Genomic DNA, 19,058 nt, shown 5'->3' on the forward strand with positions numbered 1-19,058 from the left:
GCTAAGAAAAATTTTGAACCCGAGGTTGTTTCAGGCCTGAACTTATCGTGAAAAATATTCCATTCAATTCTGATCTTTAAATTGCAGTAAGCCCGAGAGAAAAACGCATCCGAAAAAAAACGCCCGAGAAAATAAATATATCTTAAGCTAGATGTGTTCAATAAGTGATTGCATCGACATTATCAACTAACTGTTCACACATGCTTGATAAATTACATCAAATGCTAGTAAGTACGTTCCACTTTGATTTTGTCCTTTGGGTGAAATTTCATAACCCACCTGTCTCGAGGCAACTGGCGAATCAAATCTGGATCTCTCCAGTTCTGCAATTCGGACTGCGTTTGATTCCATTGTCCTCTGCAGTTGCATCTTCTGCCGGTAGAAGTTCAGACACAGACCTGTAAATTAAAATTGTGCTAGGTTTCATCGAGGTGGGGGGAGCACTATTTCAAAAAAACAGTTTCGAAAATTCTGTCGACTGTTTTTACGCCCACCAAATTGATTTTCCGACCGCTCCCAAATCACTTAAAAGTCATTATTTTGACCATAAGTTCTGCGACGCGGGCAATTTTTTTTTAAAGTACGTTTTAGCCACTTTTTGGATAACTTTGACCAAAAAACGCGTTTTCTCTCTCCTTCCCCTCCCCCCAATTTATAAGTTGGCTAAAACGTACTTTTATGCTCCGAATGCTCTTCTCAGAAAAATTTTAGAGCTTTTAGCCAAAATTGCCAATAATATTAAATTATTTCCAATTGAGGTCGTTACACAATAAAAAGTAAAATTGAAAGATTTTTTTTCCAGAATAACATCGCTTGAGAGAGCGCCATAAGACTATCAACTAGCCTGTTTTTAATTTCAAGTTAAAATTAGTCCAAATTTCAAACTCCGATAAAACTCTGTTAAATTATTTGACGACCATAAATTCAGCAGTTCGAAAATCATTATGCTTCGAATTGGTTTCACAAATTTTTGCTGTTGTGGTATACTTTTCAATTCCTGGCTGATTTTTCTTCGCCAAGGTTTTCGTGCAATGTAAAAATTTGACCGAAAAGCGGGATACAAAAGTAGTCAGCTTTTGATAAAAAAATCTGCATAAAAAGCAAAAAGAGTATATGTTTTTGATTGAAACAGATAACATGCCTGTCGATATAACCGATAACGCTATCGCCAAAATCGATAAAATCGATCCCCATGTAAAACGCTCCTTTTTCAGTTCACTCTGATTCGGAGTTTTCGTCAAAGTTTTCACATCAGTTGACAAACTCGGGTGGAACTTCTGGTCTCGGTTGTAGGGGGGTGTCTCATAGAGGTAAGTGTCGTAAATTGAATTTGAAATGGATTTTCGGCCTGGTTCCTTATTGCCGTTTATCATTGTTGACATTTAAAGTTCTGAAATTTTTAAAAATTTCTCTTTATTTCGAAGAAAGCGTTCAAATAATTGTCGTCAATAAAATTAAGCAAATTATCTAAATCAAAATGGTAACGATGCTAGTAAATTATTGCCTGTGGATTTAAGAATTGAAGCATAAATAAGATAAATTGATCTCAAAGTTTTGAAAATTTTTGTGCAGCGCAATGTTATACGAACTTTTTACCTAATAAAATTTTGTATAAATAATTTAACTCAAATAACCTCGAGACAATTATAGAACCATTTATTTGGTTGGGTCATTCGAGCATTTGGTGTAAATCAGTTTAAGCTTGTCTTAACCAATAATAAATTCGGGTACTGAATCTTAAAGCTTAAACCATGGGTAGTGTCGCTTGTCTGCTTTGGGTAATTAAGTTTCTCAAAAATAAAAGAGCCTGAAGTTTCCTCAGTTGTTGTTTCGCTTTTAATCTCCGTTTTATCTCACTTTAAGTGGCTTAGAATAACAAAACTTATAAAGGGAAATATTAAACAAATCAAGATTAAAATATTTTTGGGAAGGCCCAACTTTGCAAGAGTTGTCTTAGCTTTGGGCTAACAATCAAGTATTTTACGAATATACGGCTTTATCAACCTGTTACGTCAAAAAGGCAAACAGAGACAATTTCTCTTCGAGCTTAGCCGAAGGAAGGAATAATTTAGCGATTTATTGTTGAATAAGCGTTTCAGTTATTGAGAATAAATAACAGGAAAAAAACGATAACAATCATTTTAACCTTTTTTTGAAATTTCATTTTAAAGCGTAGTGTAATTTTCTGCTAATTAGCATGTCTGCAGTTTTGTTCACGTCTTTAAAATTAGATATTTTGAGTTCAAATTCAGAATTAGAATTATTTTGAAGATATCCGGATTAATGTCTTGCTGCGAAGGGATCAGTAGCCAGATATTTCACTGATGGCTTCAAAATTTAATAAAAGCCCGATTTTACAAGCTCAGCAGTGAAAATACGTCAATTTAAATTTGTTAATTTTCAAATTGACCTTCAGAAAACCTGCTAAATTGTCATAAATCGATTGAAGTTAGGCGTAATTTTTTATGGTAACAAAATTGACGTTGCATACTTTCAACTAGAACAAATTTGAGTCTAGTTTTGAAGCTTTGAAGAAAATTAGAGGCAAAATTAGGAAGAAAAACGAGTCTAACCATTGACTTGCAGATAATTTCTGATCCACACGTACAGTGTTTATACGTGTCCGATACTTGTTTTGATTCCCAGAAGACCAGAAAAAAGGGAAGGCGAAATCGAAATTAGACAGCTACTTTTTTTAAACGAAGTCACAGTCAAATTGATATAATTTAATTATCAATGCTGGTCGCATTTTCTGTATTTTCAGCTCAAAGCCAAAAATATTTGCCCCCAACTAGCTTGTTAATTGGTCTTCACTCAAATTCCATTGCTAAATACTCGGTCAAATTGAAACCTAGGGATGAACCGAGAATTACATCACAAAATACTCGATCAAATTGAAATCTGAAAGTGATTAGTAAAACAACGACAAGCACAGTGGTGTACTCAGGGTTTTTTATGGCGTTTGCAGTTTTTTGCAAAGCTGTGTCTTTCTTTTTATAGTTCAGGGGTGGGTTAGTTTTTTTGGTGCAAAGATGCTTACAAAATTTGTTTATGTTATTGCCGGCAATAAGAGTGATATAGAATAAAGTATAAATGCAACCGGAAAAAATATCCTTTGAAAAAATATAACGACCGGAATTGAATGAAGGGGTGGTCTCACTGTGTTATTAGGGGTTATCAAATTATGATACCATCAACAAAAGTTGGAATATCCGATGGACTTCAATTTGAGAATTCGGTCAGGCAAAAATTTTTTATCTCAAATAAATAGTGCAGAAAAAATTGCACTGGGTTCAGTTTTCTTGGATCAAAGCGTCAAAACATAATGCAAATGAGTTGTTTCTTAACCAGATCATTCAGCTTTTAGTTTTTGTATCATGCAAAATTCAACTACGTGAAGATCGTGTTCATTCACACATAAAAACGCTTTGTTCATGTTTTTTCCTCACAGTTTGAACTGCAATCTGCATAAATGAAATAACCACTTTTACCACAATCGTTTGTTGAAAAAATTCTTATTAAAAATTAACAAACTCTGGAAGCTCAACTCCGGAACACAATTTAAGTAGAATAAGACAAAAAAAACACCATTACAATTTTACAAAATATTTTAAAAGCAGCTTTGTGTATGATTTTTAATACCTGTTGTATTCAATATATTCGGAAATTATAATGTTTTCTTGAAAAATAGGTTTATTTGCCTAATTTTTGCAAAGCTTAATGATGTGTTTTGAGTTAGTTCTTACATATTCAGTTCTAATATATATTTTTTGAATTTATATAGAAAATTAATATTTAGTACTGATTTTCAAAAGAAATGAGGTTTTCATTAACCAGAATACTTTATATAGTCGCAGTTTCACTTATCGGCCTGCTTCTTTTCAATCAAATTCAAAAACTTTCCTTCGTGCAAAATTATAGAAAGCAAAATGGCCATAGTCGAAATCATCGTCGAGAAGATCAAGAGAAGATAGAAAAAACGGAACCATTTGTTAAACCTCAAATCATCAGCAATCAATCAGTGATTTCTTCTAGAATATTTGAGCTGCCATATGGTGTTAAGATAACAAGAACAGCTTTGAAAAATCCTGGGAATTATCGCAGTTGGGAAAACGCCCAGAAAAATCTGGAACCTTTAAGAGAAAAAAAACCGGGTGAGAATGGGGAAAAAGTTGACCTCAACTCCGAAGAAGAACTTCTCAACCAGCAAACTTCTGGTAAGTTTGGGTACTCTAAAGTCAGAAGTGATAAAATTGCACTTGACCGGACTATTCCAGACACACGACCGTCTTCATGTAAAACGAAACAATATCACGAAAGTTTACCTCAGGCATCGATTATTATTACTTTTCACAACGAGGCAAAATCAGTACTTTTGAGGACAGCGACAAGTATTGTAAGCCGATCGCCAGAAAAGCTTCTGAAGGAGATGATTTTTGTCGACGACCTAAGTGATTACCCGGAAATAAATGGGTCCGATTTCGAGAATGAGTTAGCCATGATAAGCCCGAAAATCAAATTATTTAGAAGTTCCAAAAGAATAGCAAATATCCAAGGTCAAATTTTGGGTTCTAGAAAAGCGACTGGCGAAGTTTTGGTTTTCATGGACAGTCATGTTGAAGTCGGTATAAATTGGTTACCACCTCTTTTAGATCCAATTGCTTTGAATTTTCGCGCAGTTGTTCAACCTACACATGAAATTATAAGCGAGCACAATTTTGGGTATCGACCGGTTGACAATAATGACCTTCAAAGAGGCTCTTTCGACTGGTTCATGACTTATAAAAAGATTCCAATTCCTGAAATTGAAGCAGCTAAGAGAAAGAGTCAGTCTGATGTTTTCTTCACACCTGTTTTGTTTGGAGGTGTGTTTGCCATTCATGCTGATTGGTGGAGAAAATTAAAAGGATTCGATCCTTTTCTCGACATTTGGAGTGGAGAGCAGTTTGAAATGTCATTCAAGGTTAGCTAATAGATGCTACTGAAAACACATTATAAAATATAAATGAAAAGAAAAAATAAATATATAGATTGTGAGTTTCAGATATTTTTATTCAAAATGAAGTCAAATTTATTTGAAGGTTTTGGGCTGAGGCTAGGATATTTTGACCCAACCTAGAAAATGGACAGAATTGTACGTATTAATGATTTTTTTTTGCAATTTTCAAGAGGTAAAAGCAGAATTATCGTATTTTTAAAAAAAAAACTTTTGTATAATTTTTTTTGTAAAACTGATTGTTTGTCAGCCAAAAATAACTCTTATAAACACCAAAAAGTCTATGCTTATGCTCAGTGGCCAGCTACTTGTATTTTCTAGTATAATTATTATTGAAAGCCCAAACGAACTATCCAGTACTGACAAACTTGAGATTAAATTTGATTTTTATAGATTTTAAAATAGATAAAATACTGTATATGAATTGATTAACGATAGGCATTTTAAGTACGTAAATCAATTTGAAATGGATGAAATTGATTTTTACTATCTTTTTTTTCAAATTATTTTTCATATATCTTTTTCACGATTTCAGTCATCAAATAACATATTATAACACTAAAAAGTACAATTTAGAAAAGCTCATTTTGATGAGAATTATTTTGAAGATATCCGGATTAATGTCTTGCTGCGAAGGGATCAGTAGCCAGATATTTCACTGATGGCTTCAAAATTTAATAAAAGCCCAATTTTACAAAGTCAGCAGTGAAAATACGTCAATTTAAAGTTGTTAATTTTCAAATTGACCTTCAGAAAACCTGCTAAATTGTCATAAATCGATTGAAGTTAGGCGTAATTTTTTATGGTTACAAAATTGACGTTGCATACTTTCAACTAGAACAAATTGGAGTCTGGTTTTGAAGCTTTGAAGAAAATTAGAGGCAAAATTAGATAACTTCTGATCCACACGTACAGTGTTTATACGTGTCCGATACTTGTTTTGATTCCCAGAAGACCAGAAAAAAGGGAATGCGAAATCGAAATTAGACAGCTACTTTTCTTAAACGAAGTCATAGTCAAATTGATATAATTTAATTATCAATGCTGGTCGCATTTTCTGTATTTTCAGCTCAAAGCCAAAAATATTTGCCCCCAACTAGCTTGTTAATTGGTCTTCACTCAAATTACATTGCTAAATACTCGGTCAAATTGAAACCTGGGGATGAACCGAGAATTACATCACAAAATACTCGATCAAATTGAAATCTGAAAGTGATTAGTAAAACAACGAGAAGCACAGTGGTGTACTCAGGGTTTTTTATGGCGTTTGCAGTATTTTTTTTTTGCAAAGCTGTGTCTTTCGTTTTATAGTTCAGGGGTGGGTTAGTTTTTTTGGTGCAAAGTTGCTTACAAAATTTGTTTATATTATTGCCGGCAATAAGAGTGATGTAGAATAAAGTATAAATGCAACCGGAAAAAATATCCTTTGAAAAAATATAACGACCGGAATTGAATGAAGGGGTGGTCTCACTGTGTTATTAGGGGTTATCAAATTATGATACCATCAACAAAAGTTGGAATATCCGATGGACTTCAATTTGAGAATTCGGTCAGGCAAAAATTTTTTATCTCAAATAAATAGTGCAGAAAAAATTGCACTGGGTTCAGTTTTCTTGGATCAAAGCGTCAAAACATAATGCAAATGAGTTGTTTCTTAACCAGATCATTCAGCTTTTAGTTTTTGTATCATGCAAAATTCAACTACGTGAAGATCGTGTTCATTCACACATAAAAACGCTTTGTTCATGTTTTTTCCTCACAGTTTGAACTGCAATCTGCATAAATGAAATAACCACTTTTACCACAATCGTTTGTTGAAAAAATTCTTATTAAAAATTAACAAACTCTGGAAGCTCAACTCCGGAACACAATTTAAGTAGAATAAGACAAAAAAAACACCATTACAATTTTACAAAATATTTTAAAAGCAGCTTTGTGTATGATTTTTAATACCTGTTGTATTCAATATATTCGGAAATTATAATGTTTTCTTGAAAAATAGGTTTATTTGCCTAATTTTTGCAAAGCTTAATGATGTGTTTTGAGTTAGTTCTTACATATTCAGTTCTAATATATATTTTTTGAATTTATATAGAAAATTAATATTTAGTACTGATTTTCAAAAGAAATGAGGTTTTCATTAACCAGAATACTTTATATAGTCGCAGTTTCACCTATCAACCCTGCTTTTTTTCAATAAAATTCGAAAACTTTCCTTCGTGCAAAATTATAGAAAGCAAAATGACCATAGTCGAAATCATCGTCGAGAAGATCAAGAGAAGATAGAAAAAACGGAACCATTTGTTAAGCCTCAAATCATCAACAGTCAATCAGTGAGTTTTTCTAGAATATTTGAGCTGCCATATGGTGTTAAGATAACAAGAACAGCTTTGAAAAATCCTGGGAATTATCGCAGTGTCCGATTTCGAGAATGAGTTAGCCATGATAAGCCCGAAAATCAAATTATTTAGAAGTTCCAAAAGAATAGCAAATATCCAAGGTCAAATTTTGGGTTCTAGAAAAGCGACTGGCGAAGTTTTGGTTTTCATGGACAGTCATGTTGAAGTCGGTATAAATTGGTTACCACCTCTTTTAGATCCAATTGCTTTGAATTTTCGCGCAGTTGTTCAACCTACACATGAAATTATAAGCGAGCACAATTTTGGGTATCGACCGGTTGACAATAATGACCTTCAAAGAGGCTCTTTCGACTGGTTCATGACTTATAAAAGGATTCCAATTCCTGAAATTGAAGCAGCTAAGAGAAAGAGTCAGTCTGATGTTTTCTTCACACCTGTTTTGTTTGGAGGTGTGTTTGCCATTCATGCTGATTGGTGGAAAAAATTAAAAGGATTCGATCCTTTTCTCGACATTTGGAGTGGAGAGCAGTTTGAAATGTCATTCAAGGTTAGCTAATAGATGCTACTGAAAACTCATTATAAAATATAAATGAAAAGAAAAAATAAATATATAGATTGTGAGTTTCAGATATTTTTATTCAAAATGAAGTCAAATTTATTTGAAGGTTTTGGGCTGAGGCTAGGATATTTTGACCCAACCTAGAAAATGGACAGAATTGTACGTATTAATGATTTTTTTTTGCAATTTTCAAGAGGTAAAAGCAGAATTATCGTATTTTTAAAAAAAAAACTTTTGTATAATTTTTTTTGTAAAATTGATTGTTTGTCAGCCAAAAATAACTCTTATAAACACCAAAAAATCTATGCTTATGCTCAGTGGCCAGCTACTTGTATTTTCTAGTATAATTATTATTGAAAGCCCAAACGAACTATCCAGTACTGACAAACTTGAGATTAAATTTGATTTTTATAGATTTTAAAATAGATAAAATACTGTATATGAATTGATTAACGATAGGCATTTTAAGTACGTAAATCAATTTGAAATGGATGAAATTGATTTTTACTATCTTTTTTTCAAAATATTTTTCATATATCTTTTTCACTATTTCAGTCATCAAATAACATATTATAACACTAAAAAGTACAATTTAGAAAAGCTCATTTTGATGAGAATTATTTTGAAGATATCCGGATTAATGTCTTGCTGCGAAGGGATATTTCACTGATGGCTTCAAAATTTAATAAAAGCCCAATTTTACAAAGTCAGCAGTGAAAATACGTCAATTTAAAGTTGTTAATTTTCAAATTGACCTTCAGAAAACCTGCTAAATTGTCATAAATCGATTGAAGTTAGGCGTAATTTTTTATGGTTACAAAATTGACGTTGCATACTTTCAACTAGAACAAATTGGAGTCTGGTTTTGAAGCTTTGAAGAAAATTAGAGGCAAAATTAGATAACTTCTGATCCACACGTACAGTGTTTATACGTGTCCGATACTTGTTTTGATTCCCAGAAGACCAGAAAAAAGGGAATGCGAAATCGAAATTAGACAGCTACTTTTCTTAAACGAAGTCATAGTCAAATTGATATAATTTAATTATCAATGCTGGTCGCATTTTCTGTATTTTCAGCTCAAAGCCAAAAATATTTGCCCCCAACTAGCTTGTTAATTGGTCTTCACTCAAATTACATTGCTAAATACTCGGTCAAATTGAAACCTGGGGATGAACCGAGAATTACATCACAAAATACTCGATCAAATTGAAATCTGAAAGTGATTAGTAAAACAACGAGAAGCACAGTGTGTACTCAGGGTTTTTTATGGCGTTTGCAGTATTTTTTTTTGCAAAGCTGTGTCTTTTGTTTTATAGTTCAGGGGTGGGTTAGTTTTTTTGGTGCAAAGTTGCTTACAAAATTTGTTTATATTATTGCCGGCAATAAGAGTGATGTAGAATAAAGTATAAATGCAACCGGAAAAATATCCTTTGAAAAAATATAACGACCGGAATTGAACGAAGGGGTGGTCTCACTGTGTTATCAGGGGTTATCAAATTATGATACCATCAACAAAAGTTGGAGTTTCCGATGGACTTCAATTTGAGAATTCGGTCAGGCAAAAATTTTTTATCTCAAATAAATAGTGCAGAAAAAATTGCACTGGGTTCAGTTTTCTTGGATCAAAGCGTCAAAACATAATGCAAATGAGTTGTTTCTTAACCAGATCATTCAGCTTTTAGTTTTTGTATCATGCAAAATTCAACTACGTGAAGATCGTGTTCATTCACACATAAAAACGCTTTGTTCATGTTTTTTCCTCACAGTTTGAACTGCAATCTGCATAAATGAAATAACCACTTTTACCACAATCGTTTGTTGAAAAAATTTTTATTAAAAATTAACAAACTCTGGAAGCTCAACTCCGGAACACAATTTAAGTAGAATAAGACAAAAAAAACACCATTACAATTTTACAAAATATTTTAAAAGCAGCTTTGTGTATGATTTTTAATACCTGTTGTATTCAATATATTCGGAAATTATAATGTTTTCTTGAAAAATAGGTTTATTTGCCTAATTTTTGCAAAACTTAATGATGTGTTTTGAGTTAGTTCTTACATATTCAGTTCTAATATATATTTTTTGAATTTATATAGAAAATTAATATTTAGTACTGATTTTCAAAAGAAATGAGGTTTTCATTAACCAGAATACTTTATATAGTCGCAGTTTCACCTATCAACCCTGCTTTTTTTCAATAAAATTCGAAAACTTTCCTTCGTGCAAAATTATAGAAAGCAAAATGGCCATAGTCGAAATCATCGTCGAGAAGATCAAGAGAAGATAGAAAAAACGGAACCATTTGTTAAGCCTCAAATCATCAACAGTCAATCAGTGAGTTTTTCTAGAATATTTGAGCTGCCATATGGTGTTAAGATAACAAGAACAGCTTTGAAAAATCCTGGGAATTATCGCAGTTGGGAAAACGTCCAGAAAAATCTGGAACCTTTAAGAGAAAAAAAACCGGGTGAGAATGGGGAAAAAGTTGACCTCAACTCCGAAGAAGAACTTCTCAACCAGCAAACTTCTGGTAAGTTTGGGTACTCGAAAGTCAGAAGTGATAAGATTGCACTTGGCCGGACTATTCCAGACACACGACCGTCTTCATGTAAAACGAAACAATATCACGAAAGTTTACCTCAGGCATCGATTATTATTACTTTTCACAACGAGGCAAAATCAGTACTTTTGAGGACAGCGACAAGTTTTGTAAACCGATCGCCAGAAAAGCTTCTGAAGGAAATGATTTTTGTCGACGACCTAAGTGATTACCCGGAAATAAATAGGTCCGATTTCGAGAATGAGTTAGCCATGATAAGCCCGAAAATCAAATTATTTAGAAGTTCCAAAAGAATAGCAAATATCCAAGGTCAAATTTTGGGTTCTAGAAAAGCGACTGGCGAAGTTTTGGTTTTCATGGACAGTCATGTTGAAGTCGGTATAAATTGGTTACCACCTCTTTTAGATCCAATTGCTTTGAATTTTCGCGCAGTTGTTCAACCTACACATGAAATTATAAGCGAGCACAATTTTGGGTATCGACCAGTTGACAATAATGACCTTCAAAGAGGCTCTTTCGACTGGTTCATGACTTATAAAAAGATTCCAATTCCTGAAATTGAAGCAGCTAAGAGAAAGAGTCAGTCTGATGTTTTCTTCACACCTGTTTTGTTTGGAGGTGTGTTTGCCATTCATGCTGATTGGTGGAAAAAATTAAAAGGATTCGATCCTTTTCTCGACATTTGGAGTGGAGAGCAGTTTGAAATGTCATTCAAGGTTAGCTAATAGATGCTACTGAAAACACATTATAAAATATAAATGAAAAGAAAAAATAGATATATAGATTGTGAGTTTCAGATATTTTTATTCAAAATGAAGTCAAATTTATTTGAAGGTTTTGGGCTGAGGCTAAGATATTTTGACCCAACCTAGAAAATGGACGGAATTGTACGTATTATTGATTTTTTTTTGCAATTTTCAAGAGGTAAAAGCAGAATTATCGTATTTTAAAAAAAAAAAACTTTTGTATATTTTTTTTTGTAAAATTGATTGTTTGTCAGCCAAAAATAACTCTTATAAACACCAAAAAGTCTATGCTTATGCTCAGTGGCCAGCTACTTGTATTTTCTAGTATAATTATTATTGAAAGCCCAAACGAACTATCCAATACTGACAAACTTGAGATTAAATTTGATTTTTATAGATTTTAAAATAGATAAAATACTGTATATGAATTGATTAACGATAGGCATTTTAAGTACGTAAATCAATTTGAAATGGATGAAATTGATTTTTACTATCTTTTTTTCAAAATATTTTTCATATATCTTTTTCACTATTTCAGTCATCAAATCAATCACTATTTCACTGTTTCATAGTCACAAGGTACGTTTGTTTTGGGTTTTGATCATTTTACCCAACGAAATCTTTTTTTTTTATATAAAAAAAAATTTTTAGACAAAATGCATTCTTCACAATTTTTGTCTCTCATTGCACAACGGCAGAAAATTAAATTTCAGCAACCCAAAAATTTTCAAGAGTTTTCTGAGAAATTTTTTTGACAAGTTTGTTTGAATTACACTATTTGAAAAAGGGTGACATCTCAAATTAGTGAAAAATCAAAGTTTTTTTGTCGTTTTTACTTAAAAACCCTGTTTAACAAAACGGTTGATCCCGATTATGTTTGAGCATCGAGTTATCAAATTTGATTGGATATCCTAAGCTTAGCTCATCATTATTTGTGAGAAGCCGCGACGTAAAATATCTTCAAACTCGCTTTTTAAAAATTTAAATGATCAAAAAAACTCAAACCTGAAAATTCAAGCGGTTCATGGGTTGTTTTTCCAAATGTTAATAGTTGTTCATGTTCATAATTGATTTTTTTTCGTGGTTTTAGTTCTGAGACAATTTTCAATTTGTTAACCTAGCCACTTTTAAAAAAGTGTTTTCAGGTTATCTTGACATCAGAGCTGAAACTTAAAACACCATTGCACCACTGACCCTTTTTCGTTAAATTATGGGTTTTGAAAAGGGCTCATTTGACCAGTTATGACAAAAAGTTTGTGATATACTCATAGCTATTAATGCGGTAGAGATTATTCAATCAGGTTCAAAAATCTTCCAAATAAACAACTAGATGCCTTTTTGGTCCTACTATTAAAAAATTTTCAGCTAAATGCATAACTATTCACTTTATTTAACTTTCAGAGGAAAAAGAACAAAAAATGAGAAGACAAAAATGAAACATTCGATAATTTTTGAGGTGTCGCCCGGATATTAGCAGTCTTTTTTGTTTGAGCCGTTATTGAGTTTATCTGTGCTCCCGCGCCGAACGCTCATAGATCATAATCGATTATTTTGTCGGTATCTACAAAATTACAAAATAATCGACTATAATCCATTAAAAATGAGCCATTATAATCGTTTGTAAACCATATAAACTGAACTATATTCTTACGAATTTTTATGCCAACATAAATCATTATAATAGATTCTAATCGAATCTAATGGAGTTCGTGAAATTTACATTTTTTTTCAAAGTTATCTCATTTCCTGTTTACTGCAGTTGCTACATGTTACGTTTCATAATTTTTTACATTTCAAGAAGAAGTTTATTTTTTTTTTGGATTATAATGGATTATTTTTGTCTCGGGAATCCATTATAATTGATTAGATTCAATGGTGCTCAGTTCAAATTATGATATGGTTCAAATTGCGAGAATTTCAATGTCAGCTTGCATATTCGCTTGAGCAAAATTGTGTTGTTATCAAGCCCAGGTTTAACAGATAGAGCCTGCTTACAAAGCTGTGGCCTGGATTTTTTCTGGGCTTTTATTTGGTTTTTATAACCATTTTTGACTCGTTTGTTTGATAGGTTTAATCGGACAGTTTTTTTTTCAAAAGTAGGCTTTATGTGCAGCCTATACTTCATTATTTGGAAAGTTGAGATTGTTATCCGCTGTTAAGTCTTCTGGGTTGAATGTTTTGCGAGTGGTTTCAGTATCTGAACAATTAACTGCGTATCCACTATAAAAAAGTTTAAATCCAATCGCGCTTAACCCTTGGTTAGTGAAATCGTTGTTTACCTTTTGATTGTGAAAGACAAACAAAAGTCTTTAATCGATTACATCATTTGATTCAAGCGGTGGGAGATTTGAATAACAGTTCTTGCGACCTGTTTCCCTTTTCTTAGGGAGTGCAAAAGTTAGCGATAATTAAACTAAATATACTAAAATGGAAACCAGGCATAAGACTCCTTCAAAGATTGTAAAAGAAAAATCATTGGATTTCACAGCACAAATGATAACCGATAATTATATCAACTATTTAGCTTTCAAAAATCCAAAAACAAGAAAACAACGGTTTCATTAATAAGAGAAAAAATTGATGGAGTCGAATAAGGCGCGGATCTATGATTTTCTCAAAAAATTGATTTTTGTTAGCCAATTTTTAGGTACAATCTTAAGCCTCCATTTATATTTTAAGCTCTCCCATAACAATATAAAGATCGTATTTTGAGAAAAATGTTTGTGCCACTTTTAGGCACCTTTTGACCAAAAGATCGGTTTTGACCAAAAGATCGTGTTTTTGGGGTCGCAATCCCCCTCAAAATTAATATACATTAGTTCTTAACACCACGGCGCCTTTCAAAAATTGTAAGGGTTGGTCAGCTTAAATGGATTTCGTACAATAGTATCCAAGGGGTGGACCTTTTAGTGAGTGCGAGGGTCAAATCCCTGATCTCTAAATCCGCCACTGATTCGCATGCCTGCTATGTCCAGGTGGTGTTATTTGGACTATACTCTTCTGCTCTCACTCTCCTACTGTCCTGTTTGATCCTCAATTCTTACCAAGTTCTTAATTCTTAGACATGGATGTGTGGGGGTGAAGTGATAGAGACGCCCTGTAGTCGGGTGGCGAGAGTGCACAGGGGCTCAATGAATGTTCCTTACTCCCCCCGAGCGGCGATTGAGAGAAGCATGAGCAACATGCCCAGAGTGGCCAATGTGTGGATGGACGAGTACAAGGAGTTCTTCTTCTACAGGAAACCTGACCGGAGATTCGCCAGACTCATGACCGGTTAGAACTTCTTAAAATCATTTTTCCTAAGTATTTTTGATGCTCTTAAAATATGTGAAGTAAAAACATTAACTGCTTAGAAAAACTTTTAAAATCTTAATGTAAAGAAAAACAATATTAAAGAATTTTAAAATATGTTGGATTTGATTAAAAAACATTCAACTGAGACTACTAATTTTTTTTTTAATTCTGGCTGAATTGTTTTCGGATTGAATTCTGACAATTTGTTTCAGGAATCGAGCAGAGATTTGAAATCAGACAAAAACTGCAGTGCCATTCTTTTGACTGGTTCATGAAAAATATCAATTTCAACCAACCCACTTATTATCCTGCTGTCGAGCCTCGTTCCCATGCTCACGGTCGAGCACGCTCACAGGAGCACATGATGAAGTGCATTAACAGATATGATAAGAAATTAATGCTCTCCAAATGCGAAGGTGCGCCTTCAATTTCACTCACATGGCGAAAGGAGTTCATATTCGACAAAGACTCTCAGGCGTGTCTAGACGTCGGCAGTATCTCGAAGCACGATCGCAAACCGATTCCGACGTTCGACTTTTGTCACAAAATGGGAGGCAACCAGTTTTGGAAATATGAATTAAAAACTCGGACTATAGAACAGAAAAGAATCAATCAATGTTTGGCTACTGACGGTGCTTTGATTTATTTGAAAAATTGTAATTTGACAGATGTTAGCCAACAGTGGGTTTTCGATGACTCTGATATGAGTCAATATCGAAAAGATTTATTCCCTTTTGAGAGAAGACAATAAACATGCTTAGAACACATTGGTGATGAGAAATAAAGTTTGCCATATTTAGTTTTTTTACCTTACTTAATCAAAATTCAACTTTGTCTGAATTGCCTTGAAATTTCAAAAAGCGGTAAAAAGAAATGCCACTAATTTACCTTATTTCATGAAGCTCAAACCAACCTTCGTGATACCACGCAAAGAAGTGTTCTAGTTGATGCGTTCTACGCTTAATTTAAGCAGTATAGGTTGAACTGATGAGCACAGACGGGTCATGAATGTGACCTAATCGCCTACCAAACGCTCAGTCTTTTAGTTTTGTTTTCTTATCCACCAAATTTCTCAATAAAAGACCAACCAAACCCAAAATTTCCATGAAAATTTCTAACCATTCATAATGTATCCCATTAAACTCTACATTGCAAGTAGCAATTTATCTAAGAAGACAGACCTCACGTCTCATTAGAATTGCTAGATCTCAATATTAACCTCGCAAAACATTAAGTTATGATTACAAAAAACTTAGGAGTAAACAGAAGTTGAACTAAGAAGTAGCTCAAACCTATATTCGAAATTAGATAGCATGATACACAGACTTTGTATTGGAACAAAAACTGTTCTAAGAGGGAAAAACCAAACCCATCGCAATGCGCCCGTTAACATCTCAGTAAACATATTTGTGTATAAAAAGATTTAAAAAGAATCAATTGAAAATTCTGTTTATGTTATAAACTTTTGGAGATACACGTGACGTTTTTTTGAAATTTTATTGAGAAATCAAAGAACGTTTTCTGAAATAAGTAGGAAAAAACTTAAGCACAAACTAATATGGGAAATGTTTAATAAGTTTAAAACTCATTTTGCTTGGAAAACTATTTTTTAAAGTCTGGAAACCAGCAAAAACAATCAAACCTAGAAAATTATCTGATTTTGTAAAGTATAAAATCTATACATATAATAGGAAAACAAGTTTTGTGGTGTGCTTTTGTCTGTGTCTTTTGTCTGTGACCTAACTGATCCAAGCATAATAACCATAAGTACATAAAAGTTTACCTGAGTGCTATTAACTATTTGTTTTTTTTTCTTCAAATTTTCGTCCGGATTCCCTAAGAAAGGGCAAAGAATGTAGAAGAGGAGCTACGAGAAATCAATATTTCTTATAGTTCGTTTCCATTGGATGTTTAGAATTGAGCAAGCGCTTTTTTTGATTTTTTCAATTTTCAAATACAGTTTTGAAACACGGAAACTGAGAGAAATATTGAACTTCAAATTATCAGTATTCTTTTTGAAACACGTCTTGCTTAAGTTTTTGCTTAACTGTTGATTAAGGTGTAGTTGACAATCAGTCACGGACGGTGCAACACGACAAATTCTGATTTGGTAGATTACAAGTCAACCAAAAACGAACATTATGCAACAGTACTAAAAATCTTTCTTCATCTCCCAAAGCTCGAAAACGTTTTTTTTAAAGAAAATTTCAGCAAAAAATAAATTTAGCTTGTGAGTTTAGTCATCGGGTCACAAATGACTATACTGCTAGTCATAAAAATAAAAAAATTTTGACTATTAACAAGTTTCAAAAAAAAATTCAAAAAGACAAAAACTGAAATTTTTGTTTTATTTTTTTTCTAGCATCATAATAGTTGGATAACTTTAGCATCAAAAAATTGCTGTCAGAAAGCATTGATTTAACATTGAATCTTTTAATCAAAATAGATTTATGAAACTAGAACTAATTCAAAACTGAACCACAAGTAGAACGCGGTTATCACGTTGAAATTACATTGCATGATGTATAAATTATGTTTTGGGACAAAAAATTGCTCTGTGGGAAAGAAAATTTTCGGGCTAATCTCACTACCTATCTTAAAAATCTCAACAGCATGTAATTTATGGGAAATATATCATCAATACAAACAAATAAAAGTTTGTTGTTTTTTCAAGATTTTGCTTTTACAACAAAACAACGCATTATGTGAAAAAAAAAAAACTAAAAATTGAAATAGGTTTTTTTTTCAAGTATAAAAATTGGTTATGTGAAATCTCAATAGTCCCAGCAAAAATTCTCTAGTGCTCTGAAATTACCTTAAATATGCAAACTTCGCCCTGATATAAAAATAACTTAAGAGATTAACTTTGCCTTCGGGATGCAAACTTTGAAAAAACTTTTGACGAAAAAGATACAAGAAAACAATGATATAAGTTTTTGACAGAATATTTAGTATTATTAGCTTTATAGATGGGTCCTTCTTTTTGCATTTTAAAGTTGTTGTTTAGTTATTTTGAACAAGATGGTTTTACACCAAAAAAGTTATTTTAGCCCTTTCTGCTTGAAATCTATGAAAAAGTATTAAGAAAGTATAATAAGAAATCATATTACAAAAGTTCCTGGAAAAAGTTTGAGTTAAACAGTTTTTAACTACGAACTCTCAAATTCTAAACGAGGAGGCGTGGTTAAAACTAGTTACAAGGTTAAAGCCATAAATTACGTTTTAGTTGTTGCAAAACTTCACTATATTCAGCATGAAAACTTTTTCACTATAAAATCCAACATTCAAAAAATATATATTTGCTAATGCAGTTTTACTATTCATTTGAAGTTTTCAGTTTTCTACCTCATCATTTCAATGATCTTTGCCAAGCTTTGAGGTGAAAATTTTCTGTTGTTCGCAAAAACTTCAGCGATAGAGTTTGTCTTTTTTTAAGATCTATTGTTTTTGACTTTTCACTTTATTTTGTTGGTTTTTCTTCTTTTTACAGTAAATAGATCAAAGCCGCAAAAAAAAATTTCAAAAACAGATTAGGGAATTTTTTTGAAAACAACAAAATTTTTTACCTCTGTTTAAATGAAAAGACATACAAATGATGGTTCTGACTAAATTTGCTGGACAAACTCGATTGGTAAATAAATGTGTGTTTTTTTAAAGATAACTCAAATTATGAAACTTTAATTTCACCTGAAAGTATATATAAACTACAAATTTTAAACTTTGAGGGTTTTTTTGCTCTAGCAATTTAGATGTTTAAATTGCCCAAGCATGTACTAGCGGAAAAATTGCTCAGTTTCTGTCCAGTCTCATTTACTAGTCGTAAATTGTTTCGTATCAAACGGGAATGAAATTTTGCGGGATGTTATTTACTGCATTTTTTTCAACTCATGCACCTCATCTGGTTTATTTCATTTTGTTTCATAATATTTCTTTTTTTCTTTTGATATTTTTGTGTGCAAAAAAAAATTATTCTAAGTCCAATGTTTTTGGAGCTAGTTTGGGCAGCTTCTCTTAGTTTTTCTTTTTATTGGACTTAATATCATTCTTACTGGCATATTTTTTGGTTGTAATGAATTTCCATTCAGAGTGACTGAATGAACCGTCATCTTTTTTTTTTTAAAATATCGTTGTTTCCAAAAATCTGCCAACATCACTGTCATTATTTGTAACAGTGAAATCGATTTCTTGGTCTCTGAAAAAAAAACAAATTTGAATTTTTCCGACTTACTTTTTTTGAACTATCGCTCGCTTTTTTCTAATTCAGTTTTCATAAAATTGCAATAAAAATGTTAATATTTTGCTCGCTCAGACTTTTTATAAACTATTTTTTGAAAACATCTTCGAAGGCCAAAACTTAATCCATTATTTCAGGGCAACATTTGACATTTCAGAAAAAAATATCTCGAAACGATGAGTTTTTATCCGATGTCTCTGGACATACATGTTTCATGATTATGATAATATCTGCTAGCGAGGTCTCTCAGAAAAAAACGTATTCAGCAATTGCAGAAAAATAAAAAGAGATAATTTCGAACCAAG

At 32.4% G+C, this 19,058-nt stretch overlaps 2 protein-coding genes across 2 annotated transcripts in view; one reads left to right on the forward strand and one right to left on the reverse strand.

The window, feature by feature from the left end:
• The window catches only part of LOC134847695 (collagen alpha-1(XXIII) chain-like), a 41,269-nt gene extending 39,341 nt beyond the window's left edge, over positions 1 to 1,928 (reverse strand). The window contains exons 1-2 of the mRNA XM_063864870.1: positions 1,142 to 1,928; positions 280 to 398 (exon numbers count right to left, since the gene is read on the reverse strand). Of these exons, the coding sequence (XP_063720940.1) occupies positions 280 to 398; positions 1,142 to 1,382 (360 nt within the window). The 5' untranslated portion in view covers positions 1,383 to 1,928. The remainder of the gene's footprint in view (positions 1 to 279; positions 399 to 1,141) is intronic.
• An 8,915-nt stretch (positions 1,929 to 10,843) lies between these two features.
• On the forward strand, positions 10,844 to 15,194 carry LOC134848684 (putative polypeptide N-acetylgalactosaminyltransferase 10). The gene is made up of 4 exons (XM_063866201.1): positions 10,844 to 11,195; positions 14,288 to 14,498; positions 14,732 to 15,047; positions 15,188 to 15,194. Exons 1-4 carry the CDS (start codon positions 11,007 to 11,009, stop codon positions 15,192 to 15,194), a joined length of 723 nt encoding a protein of 240 aa, XP_063722271.1. The 5' UTR covers positions 10,844 to 11,006.
• Positions 15,195 to 19,058: the final 3,864 nt, after the last annotated feature.

This window comes from Symsagittifera roscoffensis, chromosome 6 (assembly GCF_963678635.1).
Source record: "Symsagittifera roscoffensis chromosome 6, txSymRosc1.1, whole genome shotgun sequence".
In the NCBI taxonomy this organism is placed as follows: Eukaryota; Metazoa; Xenacoelomorpha; order Acoela; family Convolutidae; genus Symsagittifera; species Symsagittifera roscoffensis.

Coding starts and splice junctions, on each gene's coding strand:
- LOC134848684 (XM_063866201.1), top strand. CDS start 11,007: ATGACTTATAAAAAGATTCCAATTCCTGAAATTGAAGCAGCTAAGAGA. Junction 11,196..14,287: donor AGTTTGAAATGTCATTCAAG/GTTAGCTAATAG, acceptor CTTAATTCTTAG/ACATGGATGTGTGGGGGTGA. Junction 14,499..14,731: donor ATTCGCCAGACTCATGACCG/GTTAGAACTTCT, acceptor AATTTGTTTCAG/GAATCGAGCAGAGATTTGAA.